Below are 13,476 nucleotides of genomic sequence, written 5' to 3'. Positions count from 1 at the left end.
AGAGATTTTAAGACTTGCGATTTTAGCTCAGACACCAAAGGCCTTCTGTGAATCAACTCAAAGCAGCAGCAATAATTTACCCACATTACCCCTACAGCTCCACTCTTCCATCTCTCTAAGTCAGTGATTTCCTACCACAATCTAGATGACAACCTTTAAAAGTAACCATCACAGCAAGCTTAGGAGTATAAGAGCAAAGCAAAAATAAAATGTTTTGGATCTTGTTCCTCTTCCCAACCATAATTATTGTAGAAAATGTTTGGCTTCATCCAATTCTCAATTAACAATATTGGTAACATATTCAGACTTTGCAAAGTTCTTCCTACCTTTTGCTAGACATCTGGTTTCAATGATGAGCTATACCCTGTTTTTCAGACTTTTCATTTCACTTGTTAACTTCAGAACAACGAGCAGCATGAAGAACAAACGAGGCAGTCAGCATACTCACAACAAAGGTATCTTCTACTTTGGCAATTCCTTTTCCAAAAATCGTCCCTAGTTGATCTCCAACACCAGCCAATAGAAAACCAAACAGAGGAATTCCCAATAAGGCATAGATGATACAGAATATCTTTCCACCTTGTGTGCGTGGGGAGATGTTTCCAAAGCCTAAATTACAAACAACTTGAGATGTTTAAGAAGTTACACGTATTACATTACACATTTTAAAAGGACAGTTTGCAAACAGGTCCTACTAGGTTATGACATAGCAAACATTGTGAAAAATGAAATGAAAGTGTAGATCATATAATCCTCTTTGAGCTAAACTTAAACTGCTGCACAAGTCACCATTTTTTTTTAATATTGTATATATACTGTGGAGAAGAAAAACTCCCACTAAAAATTTTTTTATTATTATTATTTAAATAAATGTCAGCTTTTCTCATCTACTATATGTATTTAATACCAATTGGTTAAGATATGCCTTAGCCTCTGCTACCTGGAAATGTCTATTACTGGATTTGTAATTGGCAGGCTGCAGTACTTGTAAACAAGATACAATTTTCCTTCAGATGTGCTGTGTTTCAAAGCGAAGCAGCCTGAAAAAAAGCCACTTGGATGAGCAAAACAGGCATTTCTAGAATAAACGGGACTGCTTAGTCTTTATTATTAAACACTTTGGTTCTTTCAGTGTTACAAACAAAGTTTAGGGAAACACTTTACAGTTCATGGCTCTTTCCATTTGAAAGCGGAAATCATTCAGTCTTCACTGGCTTGTGTAAAAGAGCACCTTGATATGCCTGTGATAGTTCGATTGCTGCTGGTCCACTTAAAACTGGAGAAACTGGAATACAAAGAGCACAGGCCCCAGCATCTGTGAAATGCCTCAGATGCATCTCCCAGGATTGGTATTTTAATAATTTGCCCAAGGTCGGCAGAACCCTATGGACAAGTTTCATGAGCATCAGTCCTCAGTTTTAATTCAAGTTTTTTTCCTCCAAAAGATCACTCAATGTTTTGAGGGAGCAGTGGGGCAGTTGCAGTAACACCCCATCATTTTTGACATTGTTTCACTTTTCAGCACAATGTACACTTTGAAGGAAAAAGACTTATTTTGCCGGAGGGAGGGCAGGGTGAAAAGGCCTTTTGTCAGAACAAGTCTTATTTTCCACAGAGAAATTAAACAAAAGCCTTTTAAAAAAGTTACCTTGTTGTAGGAAAAAATAACTTGTAAATAAAAAGCAAAACATTTTAGCAAGTAATTGAGAAACTTATTTCCCAGTGTCTTAATTAAATATTTAAAAAGAGATCCTTTTCATATACACAAAAACCCTTCAATGAAAATCCAATTTTCATGTAAAAAAGCTGATAGACAAACTTTATCAGCTCTATTGAGAACTTGCAATGTCAGTTTTCTTTTTAAAATAGCTTAGTATTTATGCACAATGACTGTAAGCTTCCACAATGCAAAGCACGTTTAATGAATAGCTTACCTATTTATCAGAATTTTTAGTTAACTATTTTGAGCATGTTGTCTCAACATAAATATACATTTTCTTTGTGAAACCTATTATCTTAACTTTCGCTTCTGCTCTCCTGTAGGTCAGCTACACCAAAGCTGTGTCAAAACTACTTTTTCCTTTCAGTACACAGGAGACAAAGCTGCCCCTCACTCAACTTCATTGAAGAAAAGGTAAATCACACTAGGACTGTATTTTACTCCTAGATATTTTGCCCTAATATCTGCTACCAGATAGTAATTGTGCAAACAATAAATGCGATGTTGATAGAGTTCACTTAGATACAAAAAAAAGTTTAAAATTCATATTTTCCCCAAATCATGACTAACAAACTCTGTCAACGACAAAATTACAGAAAAACATCATCAATTACAGGTCATCGAATGCTCCAACTTCGTAAGTTTTCCCTGCACTAATATAATAAAAAAAGTCTGTCTCAGGCAAGTGGAATAAAGTCACAGCGCCATTAGTCCAACCTAGTATCCTTCCCTAACCCAGAGCCAGGGCTAAAATTACTGATTATTATAATTCAGGAAATTTCAGCTCTGCTGAGTTCACTCTGTCCCTTCATGCACCAAGCAGAAAAGACCCTTGAGTTTTAAAATAAAATTAGCTCATCACCAACCAAAAAGGGACAAACAGATCCAAGCTACTCTGTTTTCCTAACTGTGCCTGTTTATGCATCAACAAGAGCTTGAACAGTTGCCAGGGTGTAATTCCTGAGGGGTCTTAATGCAATTCAGAATCAGGGGTCTGGATACACCAGATACACAAAACTTGAGCTAAGGGATTTGGAAATCGTTCTCCCTTTTTTGGTTTAAGAACTGTATTCACTCGCTCTACAAAAGTGGTGTCTCATAATGGTGACAAAATACCAGCCCAGTGAAGCACATGCCAAGCAGGCAGTTTTACTCCGTTAGCTTCATAAAGCAAACTGGCATTTTCCATGCATCTCACAGCTATTAGAGAGACAATTGCTGCTGTGGCATACTTCTCATCTGCTGCTAATCTGTATGAGGACAAGAAGTTCACGTTCAGCTCTATACATCCTCCTCCCTAAATCAGTTATGCCTTGCTCAAGAAAAGGATGGTACCTCACTTCTACATCACAAATTCTTGCTTTTCATCCTGAAAAATGACAAATGCTTTTCTTCCATAAACAAAAAGAAGGTCTTGTATTATTAATTATACTTTAAAAAAAATCTCACCCATTACTGGGTAAAATAATACTCCAACAGGTAGTAGTTTATCTCTGTCCAGATGCTCACTGCACATACTACAAACAAGGGCACTCTCATGATATGACATGTACTTTAATGAACTGATCTACCAAGGGGTGTCCATCAGACATTAATCGTATTTCCTACAGTGTCATGTTTCATAACAGTACACCACAGCCTACGTCGCGAGTTACACAAATTGTCCTTACATCCTACTCTCAGTTTCTCCAGTGAAAAGCTAATCCATCATTTATGCAATGGGAGAGAAAATGTATTTATATTTCATATGGTTGATGTAATTCCTGAGGGTTTTGTCTCAGAAAAGTATTATTCTTTTCTTTAAAGGAAAAAAAAACATCAGAAGAATCCTGCGGCTAGCAAAACCAAAGGGAAACTTCATTTCAGGCAATGTGGTTGGAGAGGAGCACACAGCCACGGGAATGCCACCACATATCCCTGCGTACCACACAGCTGATCTCCACACGCAGGGCAGGAATGCCTGGCACCGCTGCAGCAGCTCCCTGGCACGGGGTTGTCACTTCAGAGTTTCCACTTCTGCTCCAGAGGCCGGCATAAAGTCTGTCTACAACTGCCTTGCTCACTGAGAAACCTCAGGGAATCAGCCATATCACACCACGCTCTCTGCTGCCTCTTCCCTCCCTCTGAGCTGCTTGCCTAGGGGAGATGGGGACGGCACACACCGTAATCATACCTCGGTTACCCTTCACATCTTCAGCCCCATGCAATTTTTCCTCTTCCTCTGGTTATACTAAATGGATAGTTCCTAGAACCAGTTGGTTCCCCATTACAACCAATATACTTGTTTTTGAACATGGAAAATAGCTAAGCACTTGATTTAAACTTGCTAAATTTATTGGAAAGTTTCCCTCAAAGAGCTTTTAACCAGCACTGTCTGCAATGACCAGTACAGAGTACAAAATTTAACTTGCAGAATGGGATCAGTTTCACCCAAGATAATGTCAGTACCATTTTCAGACTGTCCTTCCCCAATGCACCCCCTCACTTCGCTTTCACAACCAGGAGCACAATCTGCCTCCTAGTTTCACCAAATCCCTTTCATGCCCTACTAAATGCTTAGCATGCCTTTAATGCCCAAAGAACTTTGTGCATTTAGAATCTGTTCTCTCTGACAAGCAGCTGTGGACAAGAAATGCATTTTAGAAGGAGCTTCCAGTAACTCGAGTGAATTTAGAATAAAAGGCCATTGTAAATAGATTGTAACTAATTGCTCCATTCAACAAAATAACATATTCCATGGTTTCAGCTCCAAAGCCCTTACAGCCTCCAAGACTGCAATCAGATTCAAGGGGAACCTCATTCCCTTTGGTCAGCTACGGAGACGGAAGCAAGGGCACACTAAATGAAAAGAAAAAACCCAAGAGACTTTATAGGAATTATTTTTTATTTTCATGCCCCTTTTTTGGACATACTTGTTTGAGCTTGAAAGTGTCTAACTCTTCCATCTGAAACAGATTTGCTATTGAGTAGAAATTAGTAACTTTGATAACTACAAATATAGTACTGCTTTTGAGCAAAACAACGTTGGAAGTTTCAATTTCTAGTTGGGTTTTTTTTCACCCCATGACAAACAATAGGTTATATTGCAAATATGGAAAAGTTTGAAATGCTAGAAATTCTTATACAATTAACAAGACACTTTTGTTCAGATGAGACGTAAGACTGTCTTTGCATTCAAGCCTTCATAAAAAGGAAGATTGGCTACTAATTTTTAAAAAATAATCTAATTTCTGTTTTAAGTAGAGAAAAAGATCCCTTTGCTTTCTAGTTAACCAATATCTCAGTCTTTCAGAAAGCTCTTTTAGATCCACATTTTCAAAGCAGAGTTAAAAGAATAAAGACTCCAAATGAATATATTTTCACAGAAAATTCCTAGACAAAGCAGGGCATCTACTGAAACTAGCTGGCTGCAATTAAGTATTTCTCATGTGAGAGATTATAGGTGCTTTTGAGAGTACTAGGACTAGATTTTACTTGCAAAATTGACTGGAAAAGAGTGTCACCACTTATGATTCATTTATATAAAATAGCTCAAGTGGGATTGAAAGGTCTGGGGAAGGTTTGAAACATTTTCTTTCCAAACAAGAAAATGTAGATTCAAACACCAGTAAATGTTTTCTCACTGTTTTTGACATACCTCAGATCACACAAGACATCATTCATCAGGTAGCAAACAAAGTGAAAATTATACCGAAATAATGTCATATATATTTTGAGATAGGAGAAACTGCTCTCAGCTGTAGGTTTGGATATGTGTGCAATTGATGAAACAGCTCAATTGTGAAAGATAAATGACTTGGTGAACACGCACACCCTTAATTACACAAAAATGGATTACAGACACTTGATACTGAGAAGATTGCACAGACTCAGAGAAAAGGCCGAGCTCCTTGCTGCTGAATCCCACGAGGCCGGAGCCAAGGGAACCAGCTGCCGTGCCCTCGCCTTCAGCCACTGGACACCGTGCGCAACTGTCGGCGGTATTACCATAGGTTCACATCCACCCTGGCTATGCAGCTCTATTACAGTGATTACCTTTTTCAAAGGGCATATGTGTGTTTTGATACTGAATGTCAAATTGATTTTAAGAGATCAAAAGATGCTTTTTCAAGGCCCCGAGGAGCTATCTGATGAAATCTTTATGAAAGGTACCTTGCCGAATTTTTAGTAGCTAAGATGATTTTTCCCTTTGGATTACCTTTTGGGCTCAGGAGATTAGCATTTAAATACATGCCTGCCCATCAGTACCAAAGCAAAGAGATGCACTTATTCATAGATAAATAAGATATCCCTTTTAGCATAAATAATGGTCTGGACATAATCATTAAACAAAAAGGCATGTATATGTACCCATACTGGCTATGCAGAAAACTCTGCATACACTGCAGAAATACTAAAACTTGCATGTTTGTGTTCACTGTGTGGAAACATCTACATTTTTACACTGATCCCCTTTCCTTTCCTCTTCTTAACTCTGTACTACACTCCAAAGTTTGATATACTTGCGTATACTTGTGTCACATACACATATATTTACAAATAAATACTTCATGGGGTTTTATGGCTTTGGTTAGTAATAGTATAAGGGCATTTTCAGTCTTCCATGTGACTGTCCTCCCAATATTGTTAAGTAGCTAGAAAACTCCTATTCCCCTTTTTACAAATAGGCAACTGAAGCACAGAGGGAAGGAAAGTCCAAAATTCTGTACATCGTTTAGGTCCGTAACTCACACCAAATCTGTGGCTGAGGACTATGCAATCACATTACATTGATCCTTGACTAGGGAAAGTTTGGCATCTAAAGTCCTCAGAGAACCTCAGTCAAGCTTGTTTGAGGCCACACAGAAATCTGTTGTGAATACTTGGACTCCCCTTCTGTCGGGGCACACACACATGCACGTGCGCACTCACATATATTCCTGAATACAGTGCAAGAGAATCTGAAGGCTAAATAAGGACAAAGACTATTTGCAAATCTGAATACTTGGATGAATCGAATATGAAGACCCTTGCAGTAGAAGCACAATATTTCTGTGTTACATATATACATGAATTCTTTCACACATGCACATACTATAACTATATCTTACAGTCATTGCTCACAAGCTGCTGCCTATGGATCCCGTTATGGGCATGCAGCTAATGCTCCTCCTCCAAGTTAATTCTTCCATTGAAAAGTTAAATACTTCTCTGTACATGCAATTGATGAAATTGCTGCATGAATCTTGCTGAAGGAAGTGCCCTGTGCAATAACAAAGGGGTGAAGGTACCTCTGTTTTAAATGGCACTCTGCTACGAAACTGAAAGTCTCTGCTGTACAGAAGTTAGGCGTAATTTCGCTACTAGTCACTATAGTTTCTAGAAGCCAATTCTCTTACTAGTTTTAGTTAGTGATTTGGGAATGATGTTGTCACAAAGTACTGCTATTTACTTAGTATCATTGCTCAGCACAGCACTCCCTTTGGTATTATCTGGATTCCAACCTACAAAATTGTGATTTTTAGCACTAATCCATAATTCCGTCACAGAAATGTCAATATATTATTTTGAAGGTTATAATGTTCTGGCCTAAGCCTGAAAAAAGACATTTTATTGAAAAAAACCCTCTTAATTACCATAAGGTATAACTTCTTTTTCAAGTATGAATAATAACAGGAAAACCTAAACTGACATTAATAAAATGTGTAATATTCAAGAATTGACAAGACAGGGGCTGATCTCCTTTCAGTGGTTTCTTTTCATCTGTGTTCTGTGGGAGCAGTAATCAAATCAATAAAACTCCTTTTAAAAGAACAGCTATAAATATTCATAGAAAATAAGTTTCCTTCAAGTCAAAGTGCTGTGCTGGAGAGGTAAAGGAGCACTGTAAGGAAAATCTCTGTATGGATACAGAAGCTGTTGCAGCACTCAATAACTCACATTCTGTTGCTAAGGCAATTTCTCAAGGAACTGGGTAATAATTGTTAAAAGGCTTTTAAAAGCTTAAACATCAATTCAGATAGCTCTGCCTCCCAATACAGGTTCTTCATTTCATTCAGCTGTCACTTTGCCCAGTGAAGAGTATCTACTTCTCATCAGTAGTAGGACTTCTGTCCCTTTTTCAGTTGTTTGTTTTGTTGTTATTGCTTGCATTCATTTTACCTCTAATTCTTATTCTAGCAAAACTGAATCAGCCCCAAAACCCAAAAACTCCCACTTGCTTTTTTCCTTTAAGTGAGATTGCTCCATGGGAGCAAGATGCCAGCAAAATGTTTGCTGGCTAACACAGCTAGCAAAAACATAATGTACTTTAAAGTAAAAAGTTAATAGTTCACAATATCATGAAACTTTTACTACCCACATATTCTTATCAAGTGTAAACACATATCAAATGTGACAAAGTGACACTCGTTCTGCCCCAAAGTCATGAACAATATCCATGTGTAGATAAAATACATTGATACAGGTGATCCACAGAAAAACAAGAATCATGAATTTTAGACATACTGACAAAAACAATCTATGAACAATTTTTCTGACACTGTGACTTTAATGGAGATCCGAAATAGTTTTTTTCTAGAGTTTGGGGGCTTTCTTTTAATACTTTTCCTTTTTGTTCCCTATAAGTAATTGAAGAAACAGGTTTGGTTTTTTGTTTTACGAATAAAGCAATTCTTGGTGCTGGGTAAAGCAAGCTCTTGCTGGCCTCTCCATCCCAAGCACAAAGCAATCCACATGCTTTCCAACGAAGTTAAACCATACCCTGCCTGTACATGTTTCTGCCTTTCCTACAAACAATAAAATGTAGCTAAAGTGTTAGCAAATTAAGGACTATGGCAGACTTACAGCAACAAATGAGACGTGAACAGCTAAAATACATCAAGCCTCCAGCGCTTGCCCTTTCTCTCTGGGAGCACTGCTATTCCCAGAGGTGAGGACATCCAGTTTCTCTTGTGAAACACGTTCTGTGCCAGCACAGGTATTCTGTAACTGCACCCTGGTTTCAGTGAAGTCACAGATTTAAAACAAGAACTAAAAATCCCATCATCCTACAATCAGCAGACTCGGACCTCAGATCCTGTTAAGCTGATACAACTGGCCAAAATGAATGCGAGTACCTTGACTTATTAGGTAAGCTACAGTTTTCTTTGTGGCTTTAAACTTTTCTTCATGCACCCTATTTCACCTTAAGAGACCTTTCACCACATCAGTGTTCAAAAATGCAAATATTTTGCCTCATCGGTTCTTTCTGTATGGTCTGTATCTATTCTTGCTTATAAGCTACACATACACAGCCCATATATCCAGATCATTTACCCTGAATCAGAGATAAGCAGGGAAGTTCTGGGGAAGAGCCAGCAGTCCAGGGGAGATGGGAGGCAAGGAGACAGCCAGGAAAGAGAACCTCCTTCATTGCACATATTTATCTGACTACACAATTGCTTAATCTTAGTAAGGCAGGTAGGAAGGAGGGCTCTTCAAGAGAATATATATGCATATATATACACACACACATTATTTTGCACATAATGTCAAATAGCTGAGTATTTTATTACTAAAAAAATGCCTCTTGACGCAGTTAGTCCTAACATATACCAGCATATTAAGAAACACAATTTCCTCAAAAGAGTTAAGGTTAAAAAAAAGAAAAAAACACTACCAAGTTTCTAAAAGAAAAAGCTCTAAAGATTTTTATTCATAGTATCATCTTCTTCTAAAAGAAAATGAGAGAATTTTTTGTCAGTGTATTAAGTATCTGAAAGTGTGAGGTCTTTCTCCTATTCCTCATTTTTCTTTTTTTTCCTGGAGCCATCTTTACTATTAGTACTAACATGGAAACTTAAAAAAAAAGAAAAAATGAACGACCACGCATAAATAACTTCTACTGACTTCACATTTTGGCTTCTAGCTACTTATGTGTTATATTCTTGATTCAGCAAAGCAAGTAAACATGCTTAACTTTAAAAATGTTTAAATTTATCTCTATTCAGGTAGCATTTAAATACCTGAAAGCATATTCATTCTGTCAGCATATACACCTGCAAAGATGAACAAACATATATACTTTGTCAAATTAAATTCTTAACAGATTTTCAATTGATTTTCAACACTGTCATGATGTGGCAGAAATCAATCCTGGAAATCATGCTGTCACCAGCTCTTTAATTTCCCAGAATTTCACACTATATATCAAAAATCTTTTGTTATAATGTCATTACCCAAGCAATTGAAGAAAGTGCAATTACAAGACTGCAAAAATATTTAAAATCCTTCAAAGGAGCAAGAATTACTTTCTGCTTCCACAGTTTTCAATTTTCAGTGACTTAAAACTATGCAGGTGTATGGGTTTTTCCCCTGCAGTGAGAGTGCTTCAGCAGCAGGCAGTGGAAGATGAGCACTCTGTGGCTCACCAACGTCCTACCAACCCTCGGTACAACCCCATGTCTTCACCCAAGGCACTTAGCGAGCTATCACACTGGGGATTTTCACTTGACTCTTTGGCAGAGAGAGCAGTCTAAAGATGGGGATCTATAGAAAAGAATAAAGATAAGTTTCTCATAAGAGTTTGTGATTCTAACCAAAAGTTCCTAACAGAGCAGTAATTGAATATAAAATTGTCTCTGTGCATGCTGTAAAGCCATTAAAAAGATTATTGTCAGGCAGCGCAAAATAAATTCCAAAGTATGTGCTTTAAGTACACTAAAATGTTTTGGGTTTACATGCCCAGCTTGCTTTTGAAAGAAGCCAATGTGATTCACAGTGGACAGGAATTTCAGCGAGTAGCAAAATCATGAGCAATCACTTCCTTCACACCTTACTTTTAAATACATAGGCTAAGATTTTTCTTTTACAGAAAGGAATCTTTCAGAAATCCTCACCTGCACATAGGAAAATAATTCAAAATAGGACAGAACACTTCATGAGACAGAGAATAAGGATTTCAGCTAAAGGTCTTAAATTTATATAATCTCGCATTTCTGTTCACAGGGGGAAAACAAACACGAAAATACATACATATAAAAATTAACCACATGTAAAGATATTTCTCAAACATTATTTTACTTCTTCCCCTACCCTGCAAAGCCCTGAGCTGGAATATGAATAGCTAAGTTAGTGCAGACTAAGCCATCTGACTCTATAAACACAGCTCTGAGGCTTGCTTGGACTATGGGTTATGTCTAGTCTCCTCAAATGAGGTATGAAATACAGCCTCAGTTAGACCAAGCACACCAACTAAGAATAAAAAATTACTTCTTTATTAAGCAAAGGGAAAATCAAAAGGAAAATAACTTGAGAATCTGACATCTAAAAGCTCAGATCACCAGCTCAAACAGTTAGTGTTCCTCTCCATCATGGCTGTGAGGCACAAGGCACGACCTGTCTCTTCCCCGGCCTTCCCAAAAGGCCTCCAGGTATTCCCCAACCTTGGATCCTTATGGAGACTATCAGCCTGCTGTCCTACTTAAATCTAAACTACTTGAGGGCATTTCACACCCTGCAGGGTCAAGCCCTTTGGTTTCTCCATCCTTTGGTGTCTGACAGCCCACATGAAAGCAAACGATGACTCAGGAAAGACACCAGAAGCAAACGAAGTCCCGGGTTGCATTACCACTGCCAAACAGTAAAACGGAGTCGGAAAAGGAAAGAGCATCACCTTTGGTGTCTTTCAATATAAATAAAAGTTTTAGGTTTAATGGATTCAGGTTTGATCTAGTTCCTACTTTGAACAAACTATCTTCACGCGTATGCCAGTTTTAAAACACAGAAGCATCAATTTACTTTTTTCTCTGTCTCCCCTTTAAGTGTCAGTACATCTTGTAAAAGCAACAGCTCCTTTTTCATCAAAAGCATGACATCTCTTTGAACTGAAAGACAAGGAAAACCTTTTCCTGAATAAAATAATATTGTTTCTCTTCCCATATAACATGAAAGCATATAGAGATAGGGACCGCACAGCAGTTATACAAGCTAAGGACAGTAAATCTTAATGACTTTTAAATAGGACTATTCCTGGTATGGGAAGAGGACAGTTACATTAATTAAAGTATACCCTGTGCCCTTATTCAACCTTAAAAACCAAAAGAGTAAGATGGAAGTAAGAGTAGTAATATTCTTAATAGTATTTTAGCAGATAGCATATATTGATATAAATTTTTCTACTGTTATTACAGCATTCTGAAATGCATTGCAGAAGAGAACGTGTGTTAATTAGCCTCACTAAAGGTCACTACTACTCCATTACTACCAGAAATAAGCAAATAGTAGCTCAAACTCATCCTTAATTGTAGGGAAAGTTTCATCAATGTTTTAGCTGCTGTGAATTCCATGTTAGTCATTCCAGTTTGACATAACAAATATGCATGGAATTTAAAATTCCCTAGGCTACATTTCAGGAAAAAATCCTGTTTAGAGAAATAAATTTGCACTCATTTTCTTAAAATGCATTTTGCCCTTTCACACAGAAAATAACATTTGCCAGAAAATATTTAGAAGGTTTTTTTACAAGTATTCTGCAGCAGTGTTCACAAACTGGCTTTGAAGATCTGAACTGGTATTAAGTTTAAGCATGAGTCTATTCTTTTGGGCTTTTAAGACACTTATGAAATTTACATATATAGCTTTTGTTCACACAAATATTTACTAAGTTGTTGTTTGTAAGCATTTCCATCCTAACAGGTATTTGTGCTTATTTCACATAGCATCCTGATGGGACAATGTGAAAACCCAGACATTAGGAGTCTAGGTTAATACAAGAGTATTACTCATCATACTTTTGTCCACCCCCTCCAAGGTTTCCATTTTTATTTAGGAATATATGATCCTGAAAATCATAGGTACATAACCAAGATTGTCTATATTGAAGGGTTTATAAGAAGCCAAATGCTGCAAATTAGTTTCTTCAAGTTTTTTGGCAAATAATAACAGCTAATTTTTCAGAAGCCTGCATAACAATCACAAACAGAGAAAACAAAAAAAGTAAAACATGCTTTCCCCAACCCATATTACTTTCTTTATATTCTATTTGAGCAACGAAATTAGAGTAGCTAGTTTGTGTCCAAGTATGTAAACAAAGCACACTGTGTCCTATTTAATTTATATGGAATTATCACAGAAAGATTACTACTCAAAACATTTTGTAACTCTAGCTGCTTTTGCTTACACTATCTCATTTTCCTCAAGCAACCAGAATGGAACCTAACTGGGAAGATAACTGAGAAAACAGTTAATGTTTTTTAAAAAAAAAATCCCACTCAAAGCATAAACTAATTTGTTTACACTACAAATGTCCGATTCTACTGGACACTATTCATTCAAGAGAACACCATAATCCTCTGATTATAATGATTAATTTTGCAGCAAGTAATTAAGCTATCATAAACTGAAGCCTAAAGATTTTTATCTTGCTTTAACCAGGACTTCTTTTCTGGGACCAGAAATATTTGTAAGAGCAATCTGTGTCGGTTTGGTATCTCACAGCTTCATCTGTCAACACAAAAATGGGAAACAAATTGTTTGTTGCCATTTTGTTTTTTTCAGCATAGCTCTGACTCTTGGTAGGAAAAAAACCATCGAATGAATTCTGATGTTTACACACAAACAGACCACGAATAGATGAAAGCTAAAGTATCATATGTCTAGTCATATGCCTAAAGACTCAGTGGGATTCATTACTGTAAGTCTTTTGATTCCCTTCCTTAAGTGATCATGTACAAATGTTATGATATTTATCATCTGGCATTTTAAATTTTTCCACACACAAAAAAATATCTTTAGGC

The 13,476-nt window shown here is 37.1% G+C and overlaps 1 protein-coding gene across 1 annotated transcript in view; it reads right to left on the bottom strand.

Annotated features, from left to right (window-relative positions):
- The window catches only part of KCNK2 (potassium two pore domain channel subfamily K member 2), a 128,218-nt gene that overhangs the window by 29,319 nt on the left and 85,423 nt on the right, over positions 1-13,476 (bottom strand). Inside the window, exon 4 of the mRNA XM_075147930.1 lies at positions 449-609. Coding sequence (XP_075004031.1) covers positions 449-609 — 161 coding nt within the window. The remainder of the gene's footprint in view (positions 1-448; positions 610-13,476) is intronic.

The sequence above is a fragment of the Calonectris borealis genome, chromosome 3, assembly GCF_964195595.1.
Source record: "Calonectris borealis chromosome 3, bCalBor7.hap1.2, whole genome shotgun sequence".
Lineage (NCBI taxonomy): Eukaryota > Metazoa > Chordata > Aves > Procellariiformes > Procellariidae > Calonectris > Calonectris borealis.
This window is presented reverse-complemented; position numbering and strand designations above follow the sequence as displayed.